The sequence below is a fragment of the Macrosteles quadrilineatus genome, unplaced genomic scaffold (genome assembly GCF_028750875.1).
Source record: "Macrosteles quadrilineatus isolate MER2022 unplaced genomic scaffold, UCM_ALF_1.0 Scaffold_6__1_contigs__length_79288215, whole genome shotgun sequence".
In the NCBI taxonomy this organism is placed as follows: domain Eukaryota; kingdom Metazoa; phylum Arthropoda; class Insecta; order Hemiptera; family Cicadellidae; genus Macrosteles; species Macrosteles quadrilineatus.
The window spans coordinates 76,487,356-76,511,974 of NW_026542599.1; the positions used below are offsets into that span (position 1 = coordinate 76,487,356).

The following is a 24,619-nucleotide window of genomic DNA, read 5'->3' on the forward strand; positions in this document are numbered from 1 at the left end:
ATAATGAAGTATGATTAAATTCATGTTGACTTTAAAATCAAAACTGGTACAAGAGACACAAAACTTTACACTATTTACACAAAACATTAGAATATGTTCACTGTCACTAACAGCATTTTCAATCAAGAAAGAGAGAGTTACCAGTACTTTGGTATTATATAGAGGCCACCCTTATACAGCGTGCTGCTATGTTAGGTTGGGTTATCATAAATAGTAAGTATGACTCATCTGGGATCTTTCAGTTCATAACAAAACGAGGAAGTCCTACAAACATATTTGTGATAACCCAGCCTAACATAACCGCCGCACCGCGCTGTAAAATAAGTTGCATCCGTATAATACCAAAGCACCATATTTTCTTCGGGTCCCTTTCTTCCTTAGTTAAAAATTCTGACAGTGACAGTGAAATATTGTAATGTTTTGTTTGCAGTGTAAAGTTTTATATCTCTTGTGCCAGTTTGGACTCTTTCCCATTCAGGTAAGCCTGATATCCTCACAAAAAAAAAAACAAGACTCTTGTGTTCTATGCTACATCCTTAATTATAAAACAACTGATTAAATGTTTGACAAATGTTGTAAATTCAATTTCATATATAATTTACAACGTTAATGTAGTTTGATAATAGACATGTGGGTTAAAACAAAATGTATAAACAATTTTGTGTTATCTGTGTATTTTGAATGCCTATGTAATCTTGGCAAACATTGGAGAATGAGCCGGCAGCCGATAGCAAACTATTTAACCTCGTGCTGATGATGATACATAATCAATTTGAAACATGTACAGCAAGATGAATAACTCAACCATTTGACACCAAACAGATGACGTTACAACGTAAATCAAACAGATACAGATGTAATGATTAAATTTTCCAATAGAGCACTATGTAGGCTATAACTTCAAATGGGAAATTAGGAAAGAAATACCTACTAAAATGCCCTGGTTTATTATTTTATTATTTAATTATTTTTTTTATTTTTTTTTTTTTTGTTTTAACACCAATTTTATTTGTAAAATTGTTGATAAGGATCTTCTGTTAAGACAGCATTACTTGGAGGCACAACGACAAATGGCATCGTGGTCTGAAAACAACCTGACTTGGGATCAAACCAGTAACTTTCAATTTTAAAAAGAATGCATGGAGAGAGAATTTCCACAAACATAGATAGTGAAGATATTTAAGTTCAAACCTGAATGTACATATTTTTTCCTCGACAGTAGAGGGTGGATAAAGATGAAGGGGATATGGAGAAATGTAGATAGATGGTAGATAGAGGAACTGTTGAAGGTTAGATGAAGGAGAGGATCAATACCCAGACGAAATAGTATAGATGTGTAAACTGTAAAAGCCCGCTAATCTGACTCCTTGCTTAATCAACCGTGACATTGCCGTTTGGTTACAATGCTATCACATTAAAATCGTGACCATTTCCGATGGTCACGTGGACATCATCCTTGTCTTCCACGATCGTGGAAATGACATTGTCATCACCCCTGGTTGCAATTGAATCTAGGACCTCTCTTGCAGTAACGGAAACATTACCATCGTCTACCGCGGTCAAGGAAAATCCTCGACAAATCGGGTGGCATCGTGGGGGGGGGGTATCATCATAGACTCCAATCAAGGAAACCTTATTGTTGTTATTTGCGATCGCGACAAAACCTGAGTATCGTCTGTCGTAAAGGAAACATGATTATCGTCTTCCCCGATCAAGGGAAAATCCTGAACTCCTCTGATAATCCGATCTTTGCAGGGTGGGGGCCATGGTTCCACTCCTCCACGCGACATAGCAGGTTCTTTGAATCAGGGTGTTTTAACACAGAAATGTTATTTCCATTCAATAGCCTGTAACTAACTTGGACAGTTTTTATAAGCTCACCTCTTGTCAACCTCTTCATATGATAAGCTCCGTACTTCATCAGTTATGTCTTTTCTCGTGAAGTATGTGGAACATGATCCTATTATACCATTAGCTGGATCTTCAACTTTACAATGAGGATAGATGTTCTTGGGCATGTTTTCCTTAAACATTGTGACAAGTTTTTTAGTAGTAACAAAATAGTAAATTTGTTTAGCTACTTAGCCTACTAATTAGGATAAAAGTAGTCAACAGACTGAAGTGCTTAGTTCATTCATTCGGTCAAATCTTAATTTATTCTTTAGCAACTACAACACAAAGTTCTTAATCTGGTGATTAACTTACTGTCTTTTTAAAGCATTTAAAAACGTGGATGTGTTTTATTACAAGATTGCATATTTTGATAGTTTGACAAAAAAATGCATAGTAAATTAATCTAAAGCTATAAACTTAGATTTACTGCACTTATTTGTATATCAGTATTATTCAATATTAAGATCCAAATTCAAATTCACTTTATATTCAATATGCATATTGTTTTGTAAATTAATGGCATCAAGACTAAAACTAAATAAATATGAATTTACACTAGGCCTACTCAGTGCATCATTTCTAAATATAATCCAAAATATTACAAAATATTATTTAGAACAAATAAACCAAGTTATCTGATCATCTGAGTTAGTAACAAAGTAAATGTACACATATTTGGGTTTTCCCACTTTAGCCCAATCAGTTTAGATAATCAAGTCTGAGAATGATTTTTAATTGACTAAGATATCTTGAAAAAGTCTTCAATAGAGTATACTGGATGGTCTACAAGAAAGTAGTAGCCTATAATGTTCTTTTAAAAAGTTTAAGATCTGTTAAAATTTTAATTTCACGCGGTAAATTGTTGAAAATTGTATTCTAGCATATGCTGGTTGTTTTGAATATAGACTAGTTCTGTACTAATTTATTTTTATGTTTAAAATCCCCAGAGGAAAAAAAAACTCCATCCATTCATATTCATTTCAGCCATTCTTTTATAAAGTACACCTTATGTAAAAAAATTAAAATATTTATTTTGTTCATTTTAATTACTTGTCCTTATACATAAACATCCATACAATTCATAATTACAAATAAAACCATGAATTTGTCATGTTTTTCAGTTTTATTATTGATTGCAGTTGGTACTGAAGCAGCTGATTATTGAATATTGAAATCAGCTGTTTTCTAGTCAGCTGTGAAATAATGAGTTGATATTTTTGGCCACTTAACCTACAACACATCTGAAGTAAGAAGATCAAAGAAGCATTCAGCAAAATTTCCAGACTTTTAGGTAACTATTACAATACTTTATTCAAGATCTTGTTTATTCAGTTGCTGTGTCACGTCCGTTACAAAAATACTACGAAAGTTTAAATATCACTTAACCTATAACTAATTAGTAATTTTAAACCCCAAGAAAGTAAGGTTAGGTTGTTTCCATATTCAAATATATGTTTTTTAGACATATTAAGTTAAATACCAATTTATTAAGTGTAACGGACGTGACAAGTCTTTATATGTAACGGATGCGACATAATTTAACAGGTGTTTATTTTGTGTCTTTATAGTAGGCCTATCTAACCAAAATATTTTTTTTTTTGTTTCAGATCATGGCTCCTGCTAACAGAATGGCAAAATGTAGGGAAAAAATGAAGAAGAACCCTGAAATATGGAATAATTATTTAGAAAAAGATCGTGAAAGGAAGAGGAAGCAAAGAGAACAGGAAAGAAGGAAATTTAAAGCTAATAAACTGATGTTGGAGCAAAAGAGACGCAAGGACAGAGAAAGACAACAACTTTACAGAAAGAAAAAGGCACAACTAAAGAAAAATAATGATGAAAACGCCAAAGCACTACTTGGTGAAACTTACCTTGGAACCTATAAAAGTCCACGTACACTTGGCAAAGCCCTAAAAAAAGCCAAAGGCACCCTACCCTCAAGTCCGGCTAAGAAAAAAGCAGTTCTTAAAAGATTAATAGAAGAGAACTTTGGCTTGTCTGTTTGTAAGGGACTTTTTAAGAAGCAAAAAAAAGGCCCACGACAGTTAACCGAAAACTGTATTAAGAAAGTAATTGACTTTTACAACAACAATGAAATCAGTCGCCAGGCTCCAGGCAAAAGAGATGTGAAATCAATAAAAGATCCAGAAACGTCTAAAAGAACAACATATCAAGTACGACACATGGTTATGAGTATTAGAGAAGCCCATGAAGAGTTTAAGGTCAAGAACCCAGATGAACAGATTTCGCTGTCAAAGTTTTATGACTTACGACCAAAGCACATCTTGCCTGTTAGTCAGATGCCCCACTCTGTGTGCGTTTGTATAAAACATGCAAATTTCATGTTCCTGGTTGAGTCTGTTTCAAAATCTATCCCTGGTTTTCCAGACAACCACAAGGACCTTCTTAGCCTAGTTTCCTGTGACATTTCAAGTGAAAAATGTATGATGAATGAGTGTGATGATTGCACTTATGACTTAAAAACTCTCCTTCCTGAAAACACAAACTTAAAAAATAAGTACAAATGGAAGGAATGGAAAAATGTAAACAATAGGCCAAATCTGGTGGAAAATTTCACAAGTTTAGGAAGAATATTGGCTGAACTTAACTCTCAATTATGTGCTTTCAAGATTCATTTCTACGTGAAGAAAGTTCAGTCTTCATATTTTGATAAGTGCAAAGATTCTTTGGGGGTTTCAATAGACAAAGCTATAATGCAAATAGATTTTTCAGAGAATTATGCACTAATCCACCAAGATGAGATACAGAGTGCTCATTGGAGCCACTCACAAGTTGCGATTTTCACTTGCTGTATATGGCATTGTAAGGAAGTATATAGTTTTGCCATTGTCAGTGACGACTTGAGCCATTCAAAAAATTCGGTATGGTTGTATATTAAAACTCTACTTAATGAAGTGAAGAATATTTCTTCTGAAATCGACCATGTACATATTTTTTCAGACAATTGTGCAGGCCAATTTAAAAGCCGCTATTCTGTATCAAATGTGTGTTTCTCAGAAAAAGATTTCAATATCACGGTGGACTGGAATTTCTTTGCCTCTGGACATGGAAAGGGTGCTGTTGATGGGGTAGGGGGCTCAATTAAAAGAACTGTTTGGAATGTGGTTAAAGGAAGAAGAGCTGTGGTTAGCTCAGCTGAAGAATTTTACCAAGTAGCAAAGGAAAACTGTACAAACATTAACGTGCTGTACGTTTCTGAAAAAGAAGTAAGTTCTCATTCCAAAAATCTTGAAGCTAGATGGGATAACATTGAAAAAATTGTCGGGATCCAATCGTTTCATCACTTCCGGGCCTATGATGAATGTCATATTCTAGTTGCCAAAACATCTGAGTCACTTATGACTAAGGTTTGCATCGTCCTAGAACCAGAAGAAGAAGACCTTACAGAGCCTGCGCCTTCAAAGCGTTTGCGGTACTCTGATGTGTACACGGACTCTGAAGAAGAAAATATGTGTGATAGACGCTACCCAGATGAAGATGAGTATTTGAATCTACTGACATCTACTGATATTTCTCCATGTGATATTGTCCCAGGAACACACGTACTGGTAAAAGTCTTCAGTGAAAAGGGAAAAGAGTTTAGGTATGTAGCGGTCTGTCAGAGTTGTGTTAAAGAAAATAAGGATGTTGAGGTTTCATTCTTAAAGTCATACAACAAAAGTCATAAAGTGTTTAAAATTAATGAAGGTGATGAAAGACTGGTCTCCGTTTCAGACATCCTCGAACTACTAAAAGATCCTGTGCTCAAACCAGTAGGTGATCGAGTCCTGTATGAATTTGAAGATGAAATAAACATCTTAGAATAACTGGAAGTAGAGCATATAACATAGCACAAAAGAGAACAGTTCAATTCCTGTGTTATAATTTAAAACCCCCCTAACAAAAGTGTGTTTTTCTTAGATGCGGAAATGTTTATGGAAGTTTACCATCTGCCATATTATGATTGTGTTCCAGCAATAGGCTAGTATTTAATTATTTCTTATTAATTTATCCTATATAACAAGTAATCTGTTTATGTACTAACATAATATTATTATAATTACAGTGCATAAATAAAGTGTATTTCCTCAAACTACGATATTTCTCCTACCTATCACCATACTTGTCACGTCCGTTACAAAACCATGTCACGTCCGTTACAGCAAATTAAAATTATTTTCTCTTAACTGAAATCAAATAATAAAAGCTAGTTGTTATGGCTATATAGATATTATAATAAGTAATTAAATTTGATTTTTCCAATATCCTAAATGTAAATACTTAACAGAATTTTTAACAAGACGTGCCACATCTCAGAAGGCAGGTGACTTAATTGTCACGTCCGTTACAGCCAGTTAAAGTTGCATAATATTTACATTACTTAATCGTAATACATACAATATTCTATGAAATTAAAAACCCTAAATTACTATTGACTTAGCATAGAAATTATTCACTGTAATTAATTTTTCCTACTTTTACTCCACTTTAAAATCATCTACTTGTCACGTCCGTTACAAAAGAATGGCTGATTTATGTATGTGCTCGTTAACAACTTGAGTAAATATTATATGATTTTGATTACATTTGGTAAAAACGTGTAATTCTACTTGTATTTGAACGAGTTAGCGAATCAGCATAACCGGACTATGAGAACAGGATTTAGTGGAGGGTTTTATGGGTTTAAAATACAGTAGATCCTCTTTAATCCGAACGTCCACTAATCCGAACGTCTCATTGCTGTAGGGACTCTATACATAGTACAGTAGTTCTTTATTGTATGCACTGTATTTATTTTGTATTTTTTGTTCAAATCCATACTTTGCAGGTTTGCTGCTACAGGGGTATTATAACAAAATGATGGTTTAATTACTTACGGGTTCTATTATCATTCCAAGTTCAGGGTCTATGTGTTGGAACCGATCAAAAATAACCAGTGGTGGTCTTGGCTCGGGTAGTTCGTAGAAACAAACCGGTTTGAGTCGTTTGACAGCATCCCACAAGAATGATCTGGCAGACTCATCATTCGGTTTTATCGTAAAAAATGGTCGGTTATTCAGTCTCAACCACAGATCTGTAATGTCACAATGTGCACTTTAATCATGATGCAAATGGATTAAACCATTTTAAAAACTAGGCTACATTCTGGAAATGTATTTATTTTATAAAAAAAAAATAACTAACTTAACTTATAGGCTAACAATGATGATACTGTATATGTTTCTAATAACGTTAGCTAGGCTTATTTGAAATAATAATTTGTACAAGGCCATCAAAGAAATATATAACAATAAGTAGGTCTAGATAAGTTTAAACCAGTTTTAGTTAAATCCCTTACACTGAGTCCAAACATACAAGTCTGCAGTATATCATCGACATTGCAAAATGACTCAGAAAAAAAAGCTTGCACAGAACGCTACACTCTTACAGACAAAATTCCTGCCTGATGATGCCTAGGTTTTGGCAGGTTTGGGTTGAAGTTGAAGAAACATTGGGCAGAATTTTGATATATACGACTCTCCCCCAGAAGAATTGATTGTTATAATAGAATTTTAAGCGTTATCGATTTTAAATGGAAGCAGAAGCTTTCTTGTTTGAGTTTGTCACTAATTGTCAGTTTATGCATGGGTTTTGCCCAGCTTTGTTTTGCTTTTTCTCTCTCTGTGTTTTTTTATCTTTTTTTGTCTGTTTTCTTAGTCTTTATTCTTAGATAATTTATCAGTTATTGAGGGGGGCGTACACTTGCCCCATGGGAAAGAGTACACTTTCCCCTAACATGTTTTCACACAGGTTCTCATGCTCTTTCCATTTATGATAACCCAACCTAACATAACCGCCACAGCACGCTGTACAGTATAAGGGTGGCCTAATACCTAGAAGTACCTAGAAACTTTGTGGCATGGCGGTTTAGATTATTTAGGGCTAGTTTGAATACTTATTGATCAGTATGGAAAGAGTGGTTCAATAATGGAATCAAAGTTAAGCTTATCAAAGTGTTTTCAATTATTTTTGTTCATAGACTCTAAGCCCTATGTCTAACTTACTTTGCTGTCAATAAATGGTAGCCTAAGCTAGACCTACGTTAAGTTACTGTACTTACTTAGGCTTACTTGTAACTTCCAGTAAGTTAAATTGTTTGATAGGAATATTATATTTAGGCTAGAGGGTCGCCGGAATTCTACCCCTGGATATTTACCCCCATGAAAAAACGCCTAGGGTACGTCATTTTGACGTCACGAGGGGCGGGGCCTATACACGGTCGAGAAACAGCCCGCGACTGGAAATCTACCCCCCCCCGGACATCTACCCCCGTGGTCAGCTACGCTAGGCATCGGCCAAGATGCATTGTTGTAATTGATATCATTAATTTGTTTAATGTAAATCAACGGCTCTTCGGTTATTCATTAGCTTAGGCCCTATTATGCAAATTAAATTTTTTTTTTTAAACGAAAACTCAAAAAAAACTTTATTCTTCTTGGGCAATAATATAGGTACCCCAAGTCGTTGCCAACACAACAGGTGTGTCACCAAATCGATGATATCATCAAGTAAATAATAAGAAAGCATATTCATAATAGCATAGGCTATCTAGGAAAAAATATTGATTTCAGAATAGGGTACCTAGTTTTTTAAAACTGCAGGATCTTGTAGTTGTTTTAATCCCTGATAAATGTTAATTGTTATAACCTTATTTAGCTACGTAAATTAAATATGTAAAATACTGTAGGCCTACCTATTCGATCAGTGATCGTTTCCAGATTGCAACTTAAATGTTAACTAGTGACATCGATCTCTGTAGTAATAGAGATCGATGACTATAGTTCGGCCGCTTAGAAAACGACGAAGTAGGTCGGGTGAAAATAGACTGTTACAGCTTATTGAATTAGGAAGATAGATAGATAATCTTAAACATGACAACGACATATCGCAAGCTTTATACTGGATATTAGAAGCTAAAGAATAACCGAAGAGCCGTTTATTTACATAAAGCAATTAATAAAATCAATTACAACAATGCATCTTGGCCGATACGTAGCGTAGCTAACCACGGGGGTAGATTTCCGGGGGAAGATGTCCGGGGGTAGATTTCCAGTCGCGGGCTGTTTCTCGATCGTGTATAGGCCCCGCCCCTCGTGACGTCAAAATGATGTAGGCGTTTTTTCATGGGGGTTAATATCTGGGGGTAGAAATCCGCTGCTCCAGGCTAGGGACAATTGCAGCTGTTAACTTACACTTTTGTAAGAATTATACACAATAATTAGGCCTAGCCTAGATATTCACATTTATAAAATACCCATATGGGCACAATCAAGCTTTCTAGGTAGGCCTAAACCTAGGCTTTAACCATGTTATCTTTAGTTTCAACTACTGTAGGCTTAACTTACCATTAGGAGTTATACCGTCAAGACCTTCTAAAGCGATTTCATCCAAAATTCCCTTGACAAAATTAGGGATGTAACCTGGAGTTTCTTTGAACGCAAACATTTTTAAAAGAATTACCTATTTTGCAGAATTAAGCTTAAGCTAAGGAGGATTGTGTATACTCAATGGTATAACTTATATGTTTAGCACTTCAAGAAAAGGTTTGTGATGATTTTTCAAGAAATTTATATTTTTCAACAACCATTTTTAAGATTTAACTTAAAAGATTCTTGAAAATAACTTTGCCATTACTTGAAAGTGTTTAAACAGAGATTAGAGATATGACACTGACATTAGTGGCTTCAAAATAATAACAAGAGTGAATTACATGACATAACCTAAATGTATGAAACGACAGTCTGTTTGTTTATAAAATAAAAAATCATAGAAGAGAAGAGAAGACAGACGAGCCTGACAGCCTGGTCCACATCCGTTTCAATCGCGGATTACTCCTCTCATAATGCGCAAGCGCGAGTAAACTGTTCCGTGGAGCTGTGACATATCAGATATCAGATCTATATGTTACAACGTTTAACTTACAATGAATTGAATCATTGACTATATATACCTGTAGGTATAGTCAATGATTGAATACAGCACACAGGAGGTTGTAAGTTGTGTTGTAACCTAATGGTTACAACACAACTTACAACCTCCTAACCAACTATAGTCAAGGCCCCACTAGAAAAAACAGGCCATGCTGCAGCACGGGCAGCGCAACTCTACGTCACAGTGGTGGATGGTTGTACCATAGACTAACCAAGTATGTTTAATCTATGGTTGTACCAAGGATTTACAGTCAACGGTTGTACTAAACTCTTACCAATCTTAAAAACAGCCAGCTTGTTTATTTACCTAAAACATATGGGAAAATGGTGATGGAAATACCATAGACTTACTATAGTCCGCGCTTTGCTTTTACCATTGACTATTGGATGCAGAAGACTTAAGTCTACTTTCTCGTTCTTGCTCATCCGTTTGTTTATTTTTACCCTAGTGCCTAGACCTATCTCAAAATATGTAAACTAATATTATGTAAGTTAAGTTATGCTAGTTAAGTATTTACAAATTAATTGATACTTAAGTTATTTTATAGTTTTGTGCTGAAACTATAAGCACTCAATCACTTCACGCTGTATGTTCGTCAGGCATGAATAAAGTAAATTCTTGTTTATGTCTCATGTTTATCAAATGTACTAGTGATTATGGTAAAGCTTTTGGAATAATAAAAAGGAATGTGAGAAGTTAGGTTCCTTTGTAACACAGAGATGAAGTTGGCCTGACCTATAAGGTGGTTTCAGTCTAGCTGTTAATTTAAGAATATACGTATGTTTAAGTTACTCCGTGTTTTGACTGCATCTATGTTACCTTCTTACGTAACGGATACAAATGGCCGAGTGTAATTGGATTTTTCCAATTGCCTTACCTGTGTCATCATCTTGTATTAATATGGGTTGGTTAGGTTAAAAGTAGACATATAGTTACAACCTGTCCTGTGTGCTACATTCAATTCCTTGTAAACGTAAACGTTGTAACAGATAAATCTGATATATGTCACAGTTCCACAGAACGGTTTATTCGCGCATGCGCATTTCAGAGGAGTAATCCGCGATTGAAACGGATGTCCTGGTCCTGGTCTCCTTTCCCAGTTTCCCCGCCCCATTTGCCAGTACAGTGTTGAGTTCACTCCACTCGCGGATCGGAGTCAACCTAGCTAGACTGATCCTATGATCACTTTACTCAACTAGTTCTTGTTCAGTTCCCATTGTTCCAGCTCAGCTCAGACTAGGTAGGACGAAGGCTGAAGAGCGACTGAAGCTGAAAGTTGTTACTGCGCATGCGCGGAATTGAGGCTATATATTGCGGCTCCACGGCCTCTTTCTTTTCAGTTTGTTTGTGTTTGTGCTGTGAACTTGGGTCTCGACGGAGTCTACCTCAGGAAGGAATGGTAAGTACTTACTTTAAAATATTAATTAATTAACATTAAGTTTAAGCTATCGTAGGAACTAATTAATCATTATCTTATCACGCTCTGAATTAATTTCAATTTTACGTCTCTAATAAATATTAAACTTTGAAAAGAGGCATTGATTTTTTTTATTCTTCTCACCAACAACCGGTATGAATATTTTTTAATGTAGGCACAGAGAAGTAATGTTCTCTGTGATGTAGGCTTACATCTACACACAGAGCACAGAGTGCATCTACGGTATAGTGGAAGTCCAAAGTTCAGTTTCAGTTATTCTTTGCTATTGCATAATGCATTTAGATCAAGTATAATTTGCCTTGTCCTCCACTTGTAAGGCTCTGACATAGTGCATTTTAAAAGTATGTTCCATATGTCCGGCGGTATATCTAGGTCACGTTTTTATCAAATTAACCAGGGCTAAATGCGTCTTATGTATTGTCTCTGGATTTAACCTATTTAACTTAATCAGAGTTAAATTGGTGTAAAACTTTATAATTGTCGGAAACAAAGAGACTCAATGTCACTGTTTTTAGTGAAGAAACAAAGTTTAGGATTAATTGAGGCGTTCAAACCTAAACATAAATTTAAATGTAGGTGAAATGAACCGTGTTTATATTTCAAGTTAGTATGAAAGACCGTACATCATTATACAATTTTGTACATTAAGTTATCTTATTCGTCAGTTAAATTTTAAACATGCGCCTTGTTCTTAGGGATGTGATAAAACGGGCTTTTTTCCCTCTGTAGGTAGGCAGATAATCTCTATAATACATACATATAAAGAATAAGTAAAACAAGATTTTGGATTTGGTCGTGTGGACACACTGAATATAAGCAGCTGATTTTATCCTTTGTTTTCTGTTTGGTTTGTTGTTGTTAGTTAGTGTAAGTGTGTGTGTTGTGGTGAAATTGAGGTTGTGTTTGTATTGTGTAATAATTGATAATTTATTATTGTTTCTAGTTGCATTTGATAGAATACTTTTTTAAGTTAACAAGACCTAACTTATTTAATTGTCACAGAAATCATGGAAGATTTAACAACATAACATCAAAAATTAATTAGTAGTCAAAAGGAGACGATTGGCTATAGCTTAACCATAGAACACAACAAATAGGCCTATTTTTCAACTTTATCGTTACAAAAGGTCAGTTTTAGGCCTAAGTTATTCCTATTTGCAAATGTTGACTAAAATGTATTCATTCAGTGAAAACTTGATTCAACTTAAATTGTTGGCAAGCCTAACATAAAAATTACGTTTTTAGCCTAGGCTAGTGGTCACTAATCTTGGATTTTTTTAAAATAGCATTTTCCAGTGTCTTGCCCAGTGTTTTAATTATAACTTAGGATTATAACTTAATTATTAAAGTCTGGAGATAACATTAACTAACAACTTGGTTCATTGTAACCTAAACTTTACCTTCCTAATCTAACCTAACTTCTAAACACTAACACTTATCTTAATACAGCCTCGAATCAACATACAGAACTAAGTAACCTCCCATCCTAACATGCCTAAATAAGGACTAGGCCTAGGTGTAAGTGGTCAGTCAGCCCATTTCCCTGTAATAAGACAAAATGTTCTCTAAAGGAAACTTAAGTTTATTGACTAATGAATCACTTTAGAAGTGTTTTTATAGCCTAGTCAATTATTTTAATCAAAAATAAGTTAGGGCTGTTCTTAAATCTTCGCATCATTTCTCAGCTTGCTTCACTTCACCTTCACTTATTTTAGCTAAAAAAGCTTGACGCCATTGTTGATTGACAGATGCCCTACATAACTTAAATTAGGCTATAATATTTGATCAGCTAGAAATATTCATTTGCGTTAAAAATTAGGGTAGGTACTAGGATTCAGGAGGTAGATAAGCAGGAGTTAAAAATTTGCATGAATCCAATGCTCCATCTAAATACCTAAATAGATGGCTGCATGAAATGTATCCATCTAAATACCTTGTAGGCTGCTAGTCTTTTGTCTCTTCCACTGAGCTATAATTCCAGCTGGAGGTAGCACTGAATGTCAAAGAAGCGTGTCCCCAGCCGCCGTGTTTGCCCGAGGCGTGTATCATTAGAAGCCATGTTATTGCTATGACAAGAAAACTCACTGCTATACCAACCTAGTTATAAGAAGCTATGTTATTGCTATGATAAGAAAACCCACTGCTATGGCCTACCAACCTAGCAAAATCAGCGACACGCTTTTGACAGACTTCTGCCACTTGGCAGTGCTACCTCCAGTTATAATTTTAGCTCAGTGGTCTCTTCAGATGAATAAGAGTAAGAATAAGAATGTTTATTGCCATTGACCAAGTTGTACATGGTATACGCATTGTCAAAATACATTAAATAAAATATTATTATATTACTAAACATGTTCATATCGATACCGTAACAAAGATTGAGAATAACGATTGAGAATTCTTAATTTACAGTATGAAAGATCAAGAATTCTTTAAGAAGGATGGATGCTTAACTTACACGGTTTGACCAGAAAAATAACGTTACACAATTGAACACATTCCTAACCACATTTCTCACGCTTAACTATATTGCATATTGCTGAGAATACTTTGTTCTATCTCATCTTCATTTATTATTCATATAATATGAAGACTTAATGCACACATTTCACGGCCCAGTCACTTAACTTATCTGGTATGAGGATTGATGAGGATGGGCAAGATTAACGTAGTCAGGGCACTGAGCCGTTGTTTCATCTTCATTCCCCCTATCCTATCTGGGAGAGCTGTACTTTTAGCACGAGTCTTTTAGTAATATGTAAGTAGGCCTGATAAGTTATTTGTTGTAAAATATAAACAAGATATGTAAATGCATAACTTTATAAGGTATGTAAATCCATAACTTTACTATATAATATTAATTTTATAATGTCCGAAGAATAGTATAGGTAGGCTATACATTGGGAACTGAATATTGTGAGGTAGGCTTAAATATGTTGAGCTAAAAATGGCAGGTAATTTAATAATTGGGACAGCCTTAACTTTTCCGGTTGGTTGTATCCATAGGGTATCCACTAGAGTGCACTTTGTATAGTCTATCCGTCAAACATCGCAAATGTAAACAGTTCCATCTGTGAAACATGGCAAATGTAAACATGACATCCATTACCTAAAAAAGTAAAAAAATCACATTTTCCTTTAAGAGTGACGGGGAAAAATAATACAGTTTTATGATCTAGACGTAATTCTACATAACCTAACAGCAATAAGGTAAAATCTTCTGTGTCCGTAATCTAGGAATGTACTGGGGTAAACTATAACTTAATAACAAAGGTAGGCCTACATATTTCGTAATTTTTTCAAAACCCTAAAATTTTGTTTTAATCTTCAACCAATAAAAAATGTAAAGTTATTGATTTTTTTACAGGAAAATAATACTTCATATGCTTCTCAAAATAGCCTATGTTTACAAAATTTCAAAAGGGGGCTTGAGGCACACATCCTCCTCTCTAGGTTAGACCACTGCAATAAAACATTTTGTTTTTGTTTCAGATTTATGTCGCTTTGAAAGAAAAATCAAATGCTACTGATGAATCGTCGAACAAGACCAAAAATACTGAAAGAAAACGGCATCTGAAGAGGTAATGTTTGACATGGTTTGAAAAGCTTCACAAAGCATGTTAGGAGGATGTTCAAAACTATTTTTAAGCTATTATAAAGATAGGCAACTTTCTTCCTCATTTCCCCAACACATTGTTTTTTAAGGAAATGCCTCTACAAACAATACAATTTAAAACCTGTAAAATCTTTTTCAGTCTCCCCCTCCTGCGGGAAGTAGCCTAATTTGTGAATCCAGTAAATTTGTAAAATTATTTGATTAAAATGGTAATGAATTTTTAACACGTTGGGTGCTGATGACGGGAATTCCCGCCATTGCTTAACATTGAAATAAATGCAATTTTCATGTTCAAACATGTCAACGGCACTTTAAGTGTTAATGGAGATTTCACTCTATAATGCCCTGTCATTTTTATTGACTCAACCCCCTCATTTCTTAAAAAAATATTTTAGTTTTATGGCTTTCTCTTAGTTATGAATTTTATAACATATGTTCAATTTCGTCCAGGGGAAAAACTACTCCAATTGGCCTTGGATAGCTCTCTCAAATGAGAAAGTCCAGGGTTATTAGGCCTAAGAGACAACTATAGTTTTAAGTTATATTTGAATATTTGGGTTCAGATGTCGTCAGTCAAGAAATAGCATTAGGATGCAATAATGACACATTCATCCTAGCCCATTAGTCCATTTTAAATTACAAGCATAGGAATAAATTTAGAGGGATTAATTCTTACTTTTATTGTCAAATACTGATTCAAAATGGTTACTAAAATGATGGACCTTCGTAGAGGAATTGTTATTTCCCAACATATGTTTGGAAGGATAAAACCAAAATATCTTTTTCCTACATTCTTTTGTTAAAGTGGCCTTTCTTGCACTGATTATAGCACAGAAAGTTAGAAATTGCTGCATCTACTTACTTTTGCCACAGTTTTAGCGAATTTCCCATATAGGGAATAAGCTCTTACCGTAGGTCTCATGGTAAGACCTAGACCCGGGACCGATTTACTTTTTCACTTTGAGGTCCCCAATTAATTATTTTCAAAGTCCAGAAGCTATTTGGATATTGTTTAGACCCCTCAAACAAATATCATTAGGCCTACCTCATTTCAAGATTATTTATCATTTATAGAGAAAAATTAAGTATAATTAATCCAACATCTTGTTTGTGAATATTACAGTTACCATTAAATCGTAGAACAGTTTATTTTATTACTCTGCATGATTTCTGCTACAGAAATTATTTGTTTCTGTCAGTAACAGTTTAAAACTAAAGGACTATACGGTACCTGAGGAACCACCTTACAATTATCTGGAATAATTTTAGAATGTAGATATTTAGTTAAAAATTTTTAGTCTGGTGGTTCATTTATTGTATAATTGTGTCTGCAATTATTTGTGTACTTATTCTAATAACTGTTTACTAATACAATAACACTTTCAGGATGGCGAATGAACCAGAGGAGGATCAATCCAGAAAACGGAAAAAGTGGTTGGAAGATTTGTCAGTTCTTTCATCTGACGATGAAGATAATTTATCTACAATATCAACTAACGGAGGATTGAATCCTAACACTTTTGATAAAGATAAAGTCTACCTGCGATTCCCATATTATTTGGGCAGTGACAGTAGTGAAGATGAGATAGAAATTAAATGTTTCCCAAAAGTTCCTAAAGTAAAAAGGGAAGAAAAATCTATTCTTTCTTCTTCAGATGAATCTAGAGATGATACAAATAGTAAAAATCATAGTTACAAACATACCAAGAGGAAACAAAAGTCGGATATAAATTCTGTAAAAAATACCAGAAGTCAAGATTCTGCAACTAAGAAGAAACCCCATAAAGAATCTAGAGTTGCGAAAGATGAGGTGATGAACAGGAAGCAACTAAAAAAAGCTTTAAACTCTTTAATTAATTGCTCAGGAATCGTTGACAAGGTTAGACCCAGTGAAGATAAAGGAGATTGTCTTTTAGAAGAACAGCTGTTTGAGAATGATCAACTTAATCCGTCAAACAGTAGATTCCTGGATTCCAGTTCAGAGAACTCAGATAAAGATGTATTTGTAATCAAAACTAAACCAACCAGGTACAGAAGGGTACATATTTTGTCCACCAGCTCAAGCAGTGAAGAAGATTCAACAAAATCTAGTCTGCCACTGAGTAACTTAGAAAAACCAAAAGACACTCAATCAAAGGACACTAAAAGGAGAAAAAATCACAGAAGTGTTCATTTAATGTCCTCCAGTGATGATGAAGAGTCTGAAAATGCTTGCTTGCTTGAGAACTCTAAACAATCAGAGGAACTTGCAGGAAGCACACAAGAAAATATCTCCCCTGAACCTGATAAATGTGCATCTCAAACCAATTTTAGGTTTCTAGATCCAATAAAACCATTGAGTAATGCGAATGCCTGGACTAGCATAGCTGACATCAAATCTCAGAATAACAAACAATCAAAGGTTCAGGAGTTGAAAAGAAAGTTTGTGCCGTCCAATGCTTCTTCAGTCGCAATATACAAGCAAATACAACAGAGGCAATCAACTAAGAGTAAAGCAAATCCACCAAGGCGTAATTTGAAACACCAGCCAAACAAAACCCATTTTGGAGTAGGTAATGAAAACAAGACCACTTGTGATGTTGAAGTTAATGATGGACTTTCCACAAGTACATCTCAAATACACAATAAATTTGAAAGCATATCATGTGATGCAAAAGAAACAATTAGTTCTGAATCATCAGTTAATCAAGAAACAAGAAAAGATAGCCTTATGGATAATCGTGAAAATAGTGCTGAAATACCTAATATAACAACTTCAACTTCGGTTAGTAGCACAAATCCTTCTGTGTTTGGGAAAAAAATACGCCAAGCACACCACAGAGAGATAAACAAACTTGATGATAATAATAGATTGTATCAAAATAGTAGGCCTAAACCACCACATTCTAAATCAAATAAGAAGAAACTGTCTACAGACAACAAGTCACTAGAAGAGCAACAATCTTCATCAAGTTCTTCCACAACCTGTGATGTTCTTGGAAATATTATGTCTCAGATGGATAGCAACCCTTTTAAAGTCCAATCAGTGCCAGTTAAAAAGACGGGACCTTCACAGGATAAGCTTGGATGGTTTCCCCCAGGTATTTACCCACCGGCTTTGTGTGGACAACCTCAAAATGCAGTAGGAGTCCCACAAATCAGGATGTATGGTACAATAAAGTCAACTACTGGATCCATTATGCCTGAAGCGAGCAATCCAAATAGCACACTTAGGAATATTCCTAACCCAAGCTACAACCCTTTGTGTTTTGCTACGGGAATCAACATTGCCAATCAACCAGTCGTTCGGACTGAAACTAGTCGTTTGGAAAGGAGTAATCAGAATCTTCCTCAAGCCAACAAACTTACGACTGAAGCGAGCAATCCAAATAGAACACTTAGGTATATTCCTAACCCAAGCTACAACCCTTTGTGTTTTGCTACGGGAATCAACGTTACCAATCAACCAGCCGTTCGGACTGAAACTAGTCGTTTGGAAAGAAGTAATCAGAACCTATCTCAAGTCCCTAAGCCCCAAGGGGAAAAAATCAATGAAAACTCTTGTGGTTTCTCATCTGTATCATGTGGTGGACAAAAGTTAGTTTCGTTTTACTCAGCTCCTCAAGAAGATTATATGGGTAAACTTATAATATCACAGGATGAAGTTGTAAACAATCTTAAAAATAGTTCTACACCATCTGAAAAATCTGAAGCCAATGGACACCTTAAAAGTACCCACACTACATTACTTCAAAATAACAAATCTGACAACCTGACATTAAAACATAATAAAAATTCCATAACTCAAGACTCAGGCCTTACTGCTGAGAGACAAACCAATGTTTCCTGTAAAATCCCTCAGATTGTTAATGAAAATCACACCCTCCAAAATATAAACCAAAAAGACAACTGGTCCATAAGACCACAGACTCCATTTACTTCAAGGGGAAATGGTGAAGTTTGTAAAACTTCCCAAGAAAATAACAATCCTAAAGGAATCAGAATAAGACTTTGTGGTGAAGAGTTTCGATTATCTGCAAAACAACCATCTAATGCAAATACAATTTGCAATGTTTCTAAAAAAGACGCACCTGGGACAAATAATTGTGATAGACAGGGTGATAATGTTGAAAATAATTCAAAATCCCCAAAGAAAACTTCCCCTGTTTCTCCCACTACAAGTTCGTCTTCTTCAAGTTCATCCGATGATAGTTCTTCTGATAGCAGTGATGAAAGTACAAAATCTAGTTCTACGGCAGATTCAGACTCTTCAGTTCGTACAGTAAAGAATTTAAGTTTAGCTCATGTTGACTCTATCAATGAACCTAAACGTTTATTAACTACAGGAGTTTTGTGTACTAAAGTTACCTCAAAGGAACAATCCTATGAAAAGGAAAACCAATTGGTACATCCAGAAGTGCCATCATCGTTAACAAATATGCCTACCCTAGAGAAAAATATGGACAGCAAAACATTTTTGAAAACACCAGAAAATGTTGTCTACACTGATGTAATCGTGCTATCAGATTCTAGTGATTCTGAAAGTGGACAGCTACATGACAAGGAAACCAACACTCGAGATTTAGATGCTGATAATCACATAGAAATCCCTTGCAGTGATACAGGTACAACACCTTCTAAGTCTGGTCCACCAGCATCAAACAGTGTAGGAAAAATTAGGGTGAGGAATTTATTAGAATTAGGCGTTATTCCCAACCCAGAAATTGAAAATGCACTAAAACCCACGTCAATGGATCCAGTTATTGTGGCTCAAAACAAAGAGTCCGAGATATTGCAGACAGAAACTTCATATTCAAATAATACAAATCAACAGGCAATACATCCAGGAAGAGAGGATTATGTTTGTAGCCTACCGACTAAACCTGCTGGGTTAAATTCTAACAGTAATTTAAATGCATCTCCTGATCCAATGCCTACTATTGTTGAAGTCTTATCCCTAGCTCAAAACAATGGTACTGCAAATCCCAGTTTTGGTGAAAATATTCATACAAATAATTCTCAAATGACCTCAAAAGATTTGAACTCCAGCAACGACAAACCTGTTAACAATACTCCTAATTCAAACAGAGTTACCACAGAAAATCTTTCTCAAGTTCAAAGCAAACCTGATAAGCAAAAGGGAAAAGCGAAAAAACTGCTAGGTTGCCAGTTGCTGGCAAAAGCAAGTTTTCGCATTAAAAATTCAAATTCCAGTTGCAAGAGGTCTGCTAAAAACAAAAACACACCTACTTCAAATAGGCCTACCATAGAAAATAGTCCTCAATCAGAAAGCAAAAAATCAGAAAATAAAAAGGACAAGAAATTTTCAGGGGATATAAATCAACAAGCCCAGCCCAGACAAGCCAACCCTCTTAGACCATTTGGGCCAAATCAAAAAACCCCACAAACACCTCATTCAGTCAATAAAAATTATTCAAACAAATCAAAACCCACAGTAGGCCTATTGGTGCCAGTTATACCAATAGCACTAATAAAGCCTGTAAATGCAGTAATGCCCACAGTATCAGGTATGAACCTAGAGAATAGCAAAAGAGCTGTTTGCAACACGGAAAGTAGGAATTTTATTCGTATTCAAGTTCCTAGGTCACATAACCTACCTTCTGAAGTGGGTACATCAAGAGTTGAAAGCAGTGAAGCATCAAGTCAAACCCCTGCAACTGTAGTTACAATGCCAGATTCGTCTGAAAATGTACAAAAACTATTTTTTACTCTATGTGATAAGCTGTTCACTGACGTTGTTAATTTTAAAATCCCTAAAATCGCATACGATTTATACTTATTAATTAGTTATGACGTCATGAAAGAAGAACGCTTTAAGAAAATCAATCAGTTACTATCTTCAGAAACTGTTGTCAGTGAAAAACATCGAGCTGAAAAAGAATTTGCCGATATGATCAAAATCCGGGCTCAGAGTTTTGTCCCTTTATTCATGACAATTGTAAATAGGATTGATAGTGATAACCTCAAGGCATTGCTTACTGCGGTGTATTGTAGAATAGTTCAAAAACTCGAAACTATCGATCCTATAACCAGTGCCTACCGGTTCAAAATAAGGAGCATAATCAAAACTATGCTGGAAAAACACGGCTGTAAACAGCCAGAGATCTTAGCATATTTTGACACGGAAAATGATACAAATTTTCTTACAAACTTCTGCTTCATAGAAAATTTATTGAAGAAATATGACACAGAGCCAAGGGAAGTTGGTACCACTCTAAGGATACAACCAAATACTGAAATGACAGCAAGTTCAACTTCAACAGAAAGAGATAACCATGCTGATTCATCTGTATTAAACCAAACAGAAAAAAATCCCGCTCAGTCCACCCCCGATTGTTCAGTCCCTCAAAATCCCGTTCAGTCCACCCCCGATTGTTCAGTCCCTCAAAATCCAGTTCAGTCCACCCCCGTTTGCTCAGTTTCCCAAATTCCAGTTCAGTCCACTCCCGTTGATTCAGTTCCCCAAAATCCAGTTCAGTCTACCCCCGTTTGCTCAGTTCCCCAAATTCCAGTTCAGTCCACCCCCGTTTGTTCAGTTCCTCCCAGTGGGAGTGGAATGGGATCCTTTCAGACCAACAAACCTACACAACTTCCACCAAGTATTGGAAATTTGGACGATGAATTTTTGAAAAATCTGACGAGGAAACACTAATTACTGTACCAAAATCATCTATGAAGTTGAAGTTTTTCAACTAAGGTTAGTAAACTTTTCATATATTTTTATTTTACTCATAAATTTTTCTTGTTTTTAAAATAATCCACGAACCTGTTGCTTATCAAAAGATCATTTTCACTAATCCAGCAGTCCAGAAAACAGGATCTTTTAATTATTTATTATATTAAAACTAACATATTATTTAAAGCTAGGAAAAGGACTGTAAATTGTGGAGGTTGGCTAAAAACTCTGTTATAAATGCTTAACAAAAATATATATCTAGATGAATAACAATGAAACAATAGTATATTTCATTTCATAACAAGAGTAGAAAGCAAATCATTACATATTTGAGACCATGTTTGAAGTGTGAGATTTATCGAGTTACTTTTTGCTACTACACTACAAAAACTAATTATTTTCTTAAATAAAACCAACATTGTAAGTTAGGAACATTACAAACCCATAGCACTTATTAGGTTATGCCTTCAATTTAAAGTAAGTACTTATTTTGGTTGTTGAAAATTAAAACACTTGACAAAACAATAACAAATCTTTGTCTACTTCCGCAAAAAAAAAAATAATAATAAACATTAATTTCCCATGGTAAACATTCTTTTTAGAATACTGTAATAATTTTTATTGATGTAGGTACAATTTTATCTTGTGGACTTGTATGAAAATGGGAATGAGTAGTTTTAAATAGGCCTAAAGAAAGAAAATATAATTGATTAATAGTTGTTAAACTTTATTATTAACTTTGTTTACAGAAAATGTTTTAAGATATAAAAACAATCATTCACATGATTTAATTAGTTATAAACCATATGTGATTGTAAATAGACAGTGAGCAAGTTAGTTTCTTTCAATAAGTAGAATAGCCAGGAGTGGCTCCAGGATGGAGTTTGGGCTCGGAGGGGGCCTTTTCCTAGAATTTTGAGTTAGCCTTTTCCCCCTTCCTTCCACTTAAGTTTCAGTAACATTTAATGACTGAAGGTGTACATTTCAGGCTTTGAATTTTTTATTGTAAAATAAAGTTAGTGATATATTAATAATTTGCAATGTGGTAACACATTTATGTGAAACACCTAAGCTCCAGGCAAGAATACCTCTCGGGGGGAATAAGGCTATCTATTATAAATAATGGGACGGTTAAATCTTGATTGCATAGCACCAACTAGATTTACCGGTATTAAGTTTTTAAATTATTTTTTGCCAAACTACATGGCAAGAACTACTATCTGTACTCTTTGTAGACTCAAAAGTCATTGTTTATAGAAAGGGCTCAGTAAAATCATCTGGATTTTTAAAAATTATGTAGTAAATCTATAAATCACTGAACAGTTGCATGTTTTTAAGCCCTAATATGAGTTAATGCAGTAGGCTTTAACTAAGCAAAGCTACACAATAGGTTGGACAGGTGCATTGCATTATTACAACAAATATTGGGGATCCTTTAAATTTTACCTAAAAAAGTTTAAAATTTTGTGTTTGAAAGTTTGTATTAAACAGAGTTGTGATTGCTCCTGTGAGTTAAGTGACCTGGTCATGTTGCAACGTTATCACCTGGAAAGATGTTAAAGGTATTTGAATTAAATTCCGTGATCGGCAAGTCTCAGGTAGGAACATCATACACACTTGTATACTATAAAAACTTACTTTCCGTCCTTGCAGATTAATATACTATTGATATGTATGTTGCAGTTTTGTGGCTGTCTTTCTCCAAGCTTCATCACGACTGTTCAACGATGGAGCTAAGGAAACAGTTGGACCCGTACCTGATTTCTATGTTACGTATAATACTCGTTACGTAGGCTACTAAGCTTAAGTTTATGTCAATATTGTAAGCAAATAGAATATTGTATTATTTTGTAAATGAACTGTGAACATACTTTGTACATACCACTAATTAAATAGTATTTTTTTGTTTTTAACGACAAATATTTGTTGAATTAAGTTTTAGATTTGTATCGTTATTCTAGTAAGCCAATCTAATGAATGTAATTGTTCTGTTAAAGTTTTAGCCTTAGCATTATGAAGATAGTTTCGTTGGAAAATGCATATTCTTTTTTTTAAATTGATGTTTGAAAGCAGTTTATTTTAATTTTGAATGCCTTTGATAGAGTACCACTTGATTGTTAGCACATTGTAGCGTAAGCCTTTGTAAAAAGATCTGTCCAGGAAATCTAGTGAATAGAATTTGTTCTTTGGCATGTTCCTTATTTACTGTACACAAGATCAGCTGATCCTAAAAGTCGATTGTTTTTTTGCTTTAGTTTCAAACCATCCTTATTGGTCGCTAAATAAAACGAACACACAATCTTTAGTAGCATACAAAATTCAAGCTGGTTTAAGTAATCAATGTGTTCAAGTATTAAGTGTGCGAGCTCCCAAATGTAAAATTGCTGCAGTTGTATAAATAAACAGTATTATAATGTGGTTTTAACTGTTAATTATAAACAAATTAGTTATATCCCCTTTAAAAATTGTTACGTTGATCTGAGCATCAGACTAGTTTAAGTTGAATTTTCCTGATTGACAGAATTTTAGTATGTAACTTTGATCATATTACAAAATTGTTTTTTGTTAGTAAGTTTATTTTTTTTTTTTTAATAGTTTTACTGTTTTATATCAAGAGCTTGATTAAAGTTTAATGTTTTTGATGAGTGGATTTTAATATTGAAGTGTTCTTAAATGTACAGGTCCACTAAAGGATATTTGTTAATTTATTTAATAAAAAAGATTTTACCGTAATTGTGATTAATTTTTCATCCCTAACCATTCAGTGTACATATAATGTGTAAGAATAACATTTTCTATCATAAAAATCAACGCATGTGTGTCGTGTATATTATGCTGGTTATGAGCAATGTGAGTTGAAGGAGAATTAACATCTATTTAGCTTTACTTCAAAAGCAGCTAATTCAATAATAGAAATAATTTGCAAACAACATTAGCATGCATAGTGGGCAATAAAAAGAAAACTTACGAGAGCAAGGGAAAATCAGTTTGTTTAAAAAAAGAGATTGGGAAACACACTTTCTTT

The 24,619-nt window shown here is 34.6% G+C and overlaps 3 protein-coding genes across 3 annotated transcripts in view; 2 read left to right on the forward strand and 1 right to left on the reverse strand.

The window, feature by feature from the left end:
- LOC128997652 (general transcription factor 3C polypeptide 1-like) overlaps positions 1-9,387 on the reverse strand; it is a 49,148-nt gene extending 39,761 nt beyond the window's left edge. The window contains exons 1-3 of the mRNA XM_054423291.1: positions 9,279-9,387; positions 6,771-6,967; positions 1,882-2,024 (exon numbers count right to left, since the gene is read on the reverse strand). Coding sequence (XP_054279266.1) covers positions 1,882-2,024; positions 6,771-6,967; positions 9,279-9,378 — 440 coding nt within the window. The 5' untranslated portion in view covers positions 9,379-9,387. The remainder of the gene's footprint in view (positions 1-1,881; positions 2,025-6,770; positions 6,968-9,278) is intronic.
- Positions 9,388-11,219: 1,832 nt separating this feature from the next.
- LOC128997653 (serine-rich adhesin for platelets-like) lies at positions 11,220-20,273 on the forward strand. Its single transcript, XM_054423292.1, has 4 exons — positions 11,220-11,263; positions 14,795-14,883; positions 16,305-20,120; positions 20,228-20,273. Exons 1-4 carry the CDS (start codon positions 11,261-11,263, stop codon positions 20,271-20,273), a joined length of 3,954 nt encoding a protein of 1,317 aa, XP_054279267.1. The 5' UTR covers positions 11,220-11,260.
- On the forward strand, positions 19,995-24,109 carry LOC128997163 (uncharacterized). The gene is made up of 2 exons (XM_054422751.1): positions 19,995-21,615; positions 23,278-24,109. Exon 1 carries the CDS (start codon positions 20,410-20,412, stop codon positions 21,568-21,570), a length of 1,161 nt encoding a protein of 386 aa, XP_054278726.1. The 5' UTR covers positions 19,995-20,409; the 3' UTR covers positions 21,571-21,615; positions 23,278-24,109.
- The last annotated feature ends 510 nt before the right edge of the window (positions 24,110-24,619 follow it).

What these genes read in the sequence shown, in the direction of transcription:
- LOC128997163 (XM_054422751.1), top strand. Translation starts at nt 20,410, where the DNA reads ATGCCCACAGTATCAGGTATGAACCTAGAGAATAGCAAAAGAGCTGTT.
- LOC128997653 (XM_054423292.1), top strand. An exon ending in AGAAAACGGCATCTGAAGAG is followed by an intron (nt 14,884 to 16,304) that starts GTAATGTTTGAC and finishes TAACACTTTCAG; the next exon opens with GATGGCGAATGAACCAGAGG. An exon ending in TCAAATTCCAGTTGCAAGAG is followed by an intron (nt 20,121 to 20,227) that starts GTCTGCTAAAAA and finishes AGAAATTTTCAG; the next exon opens with GGGATATAAATCAACAAGCC.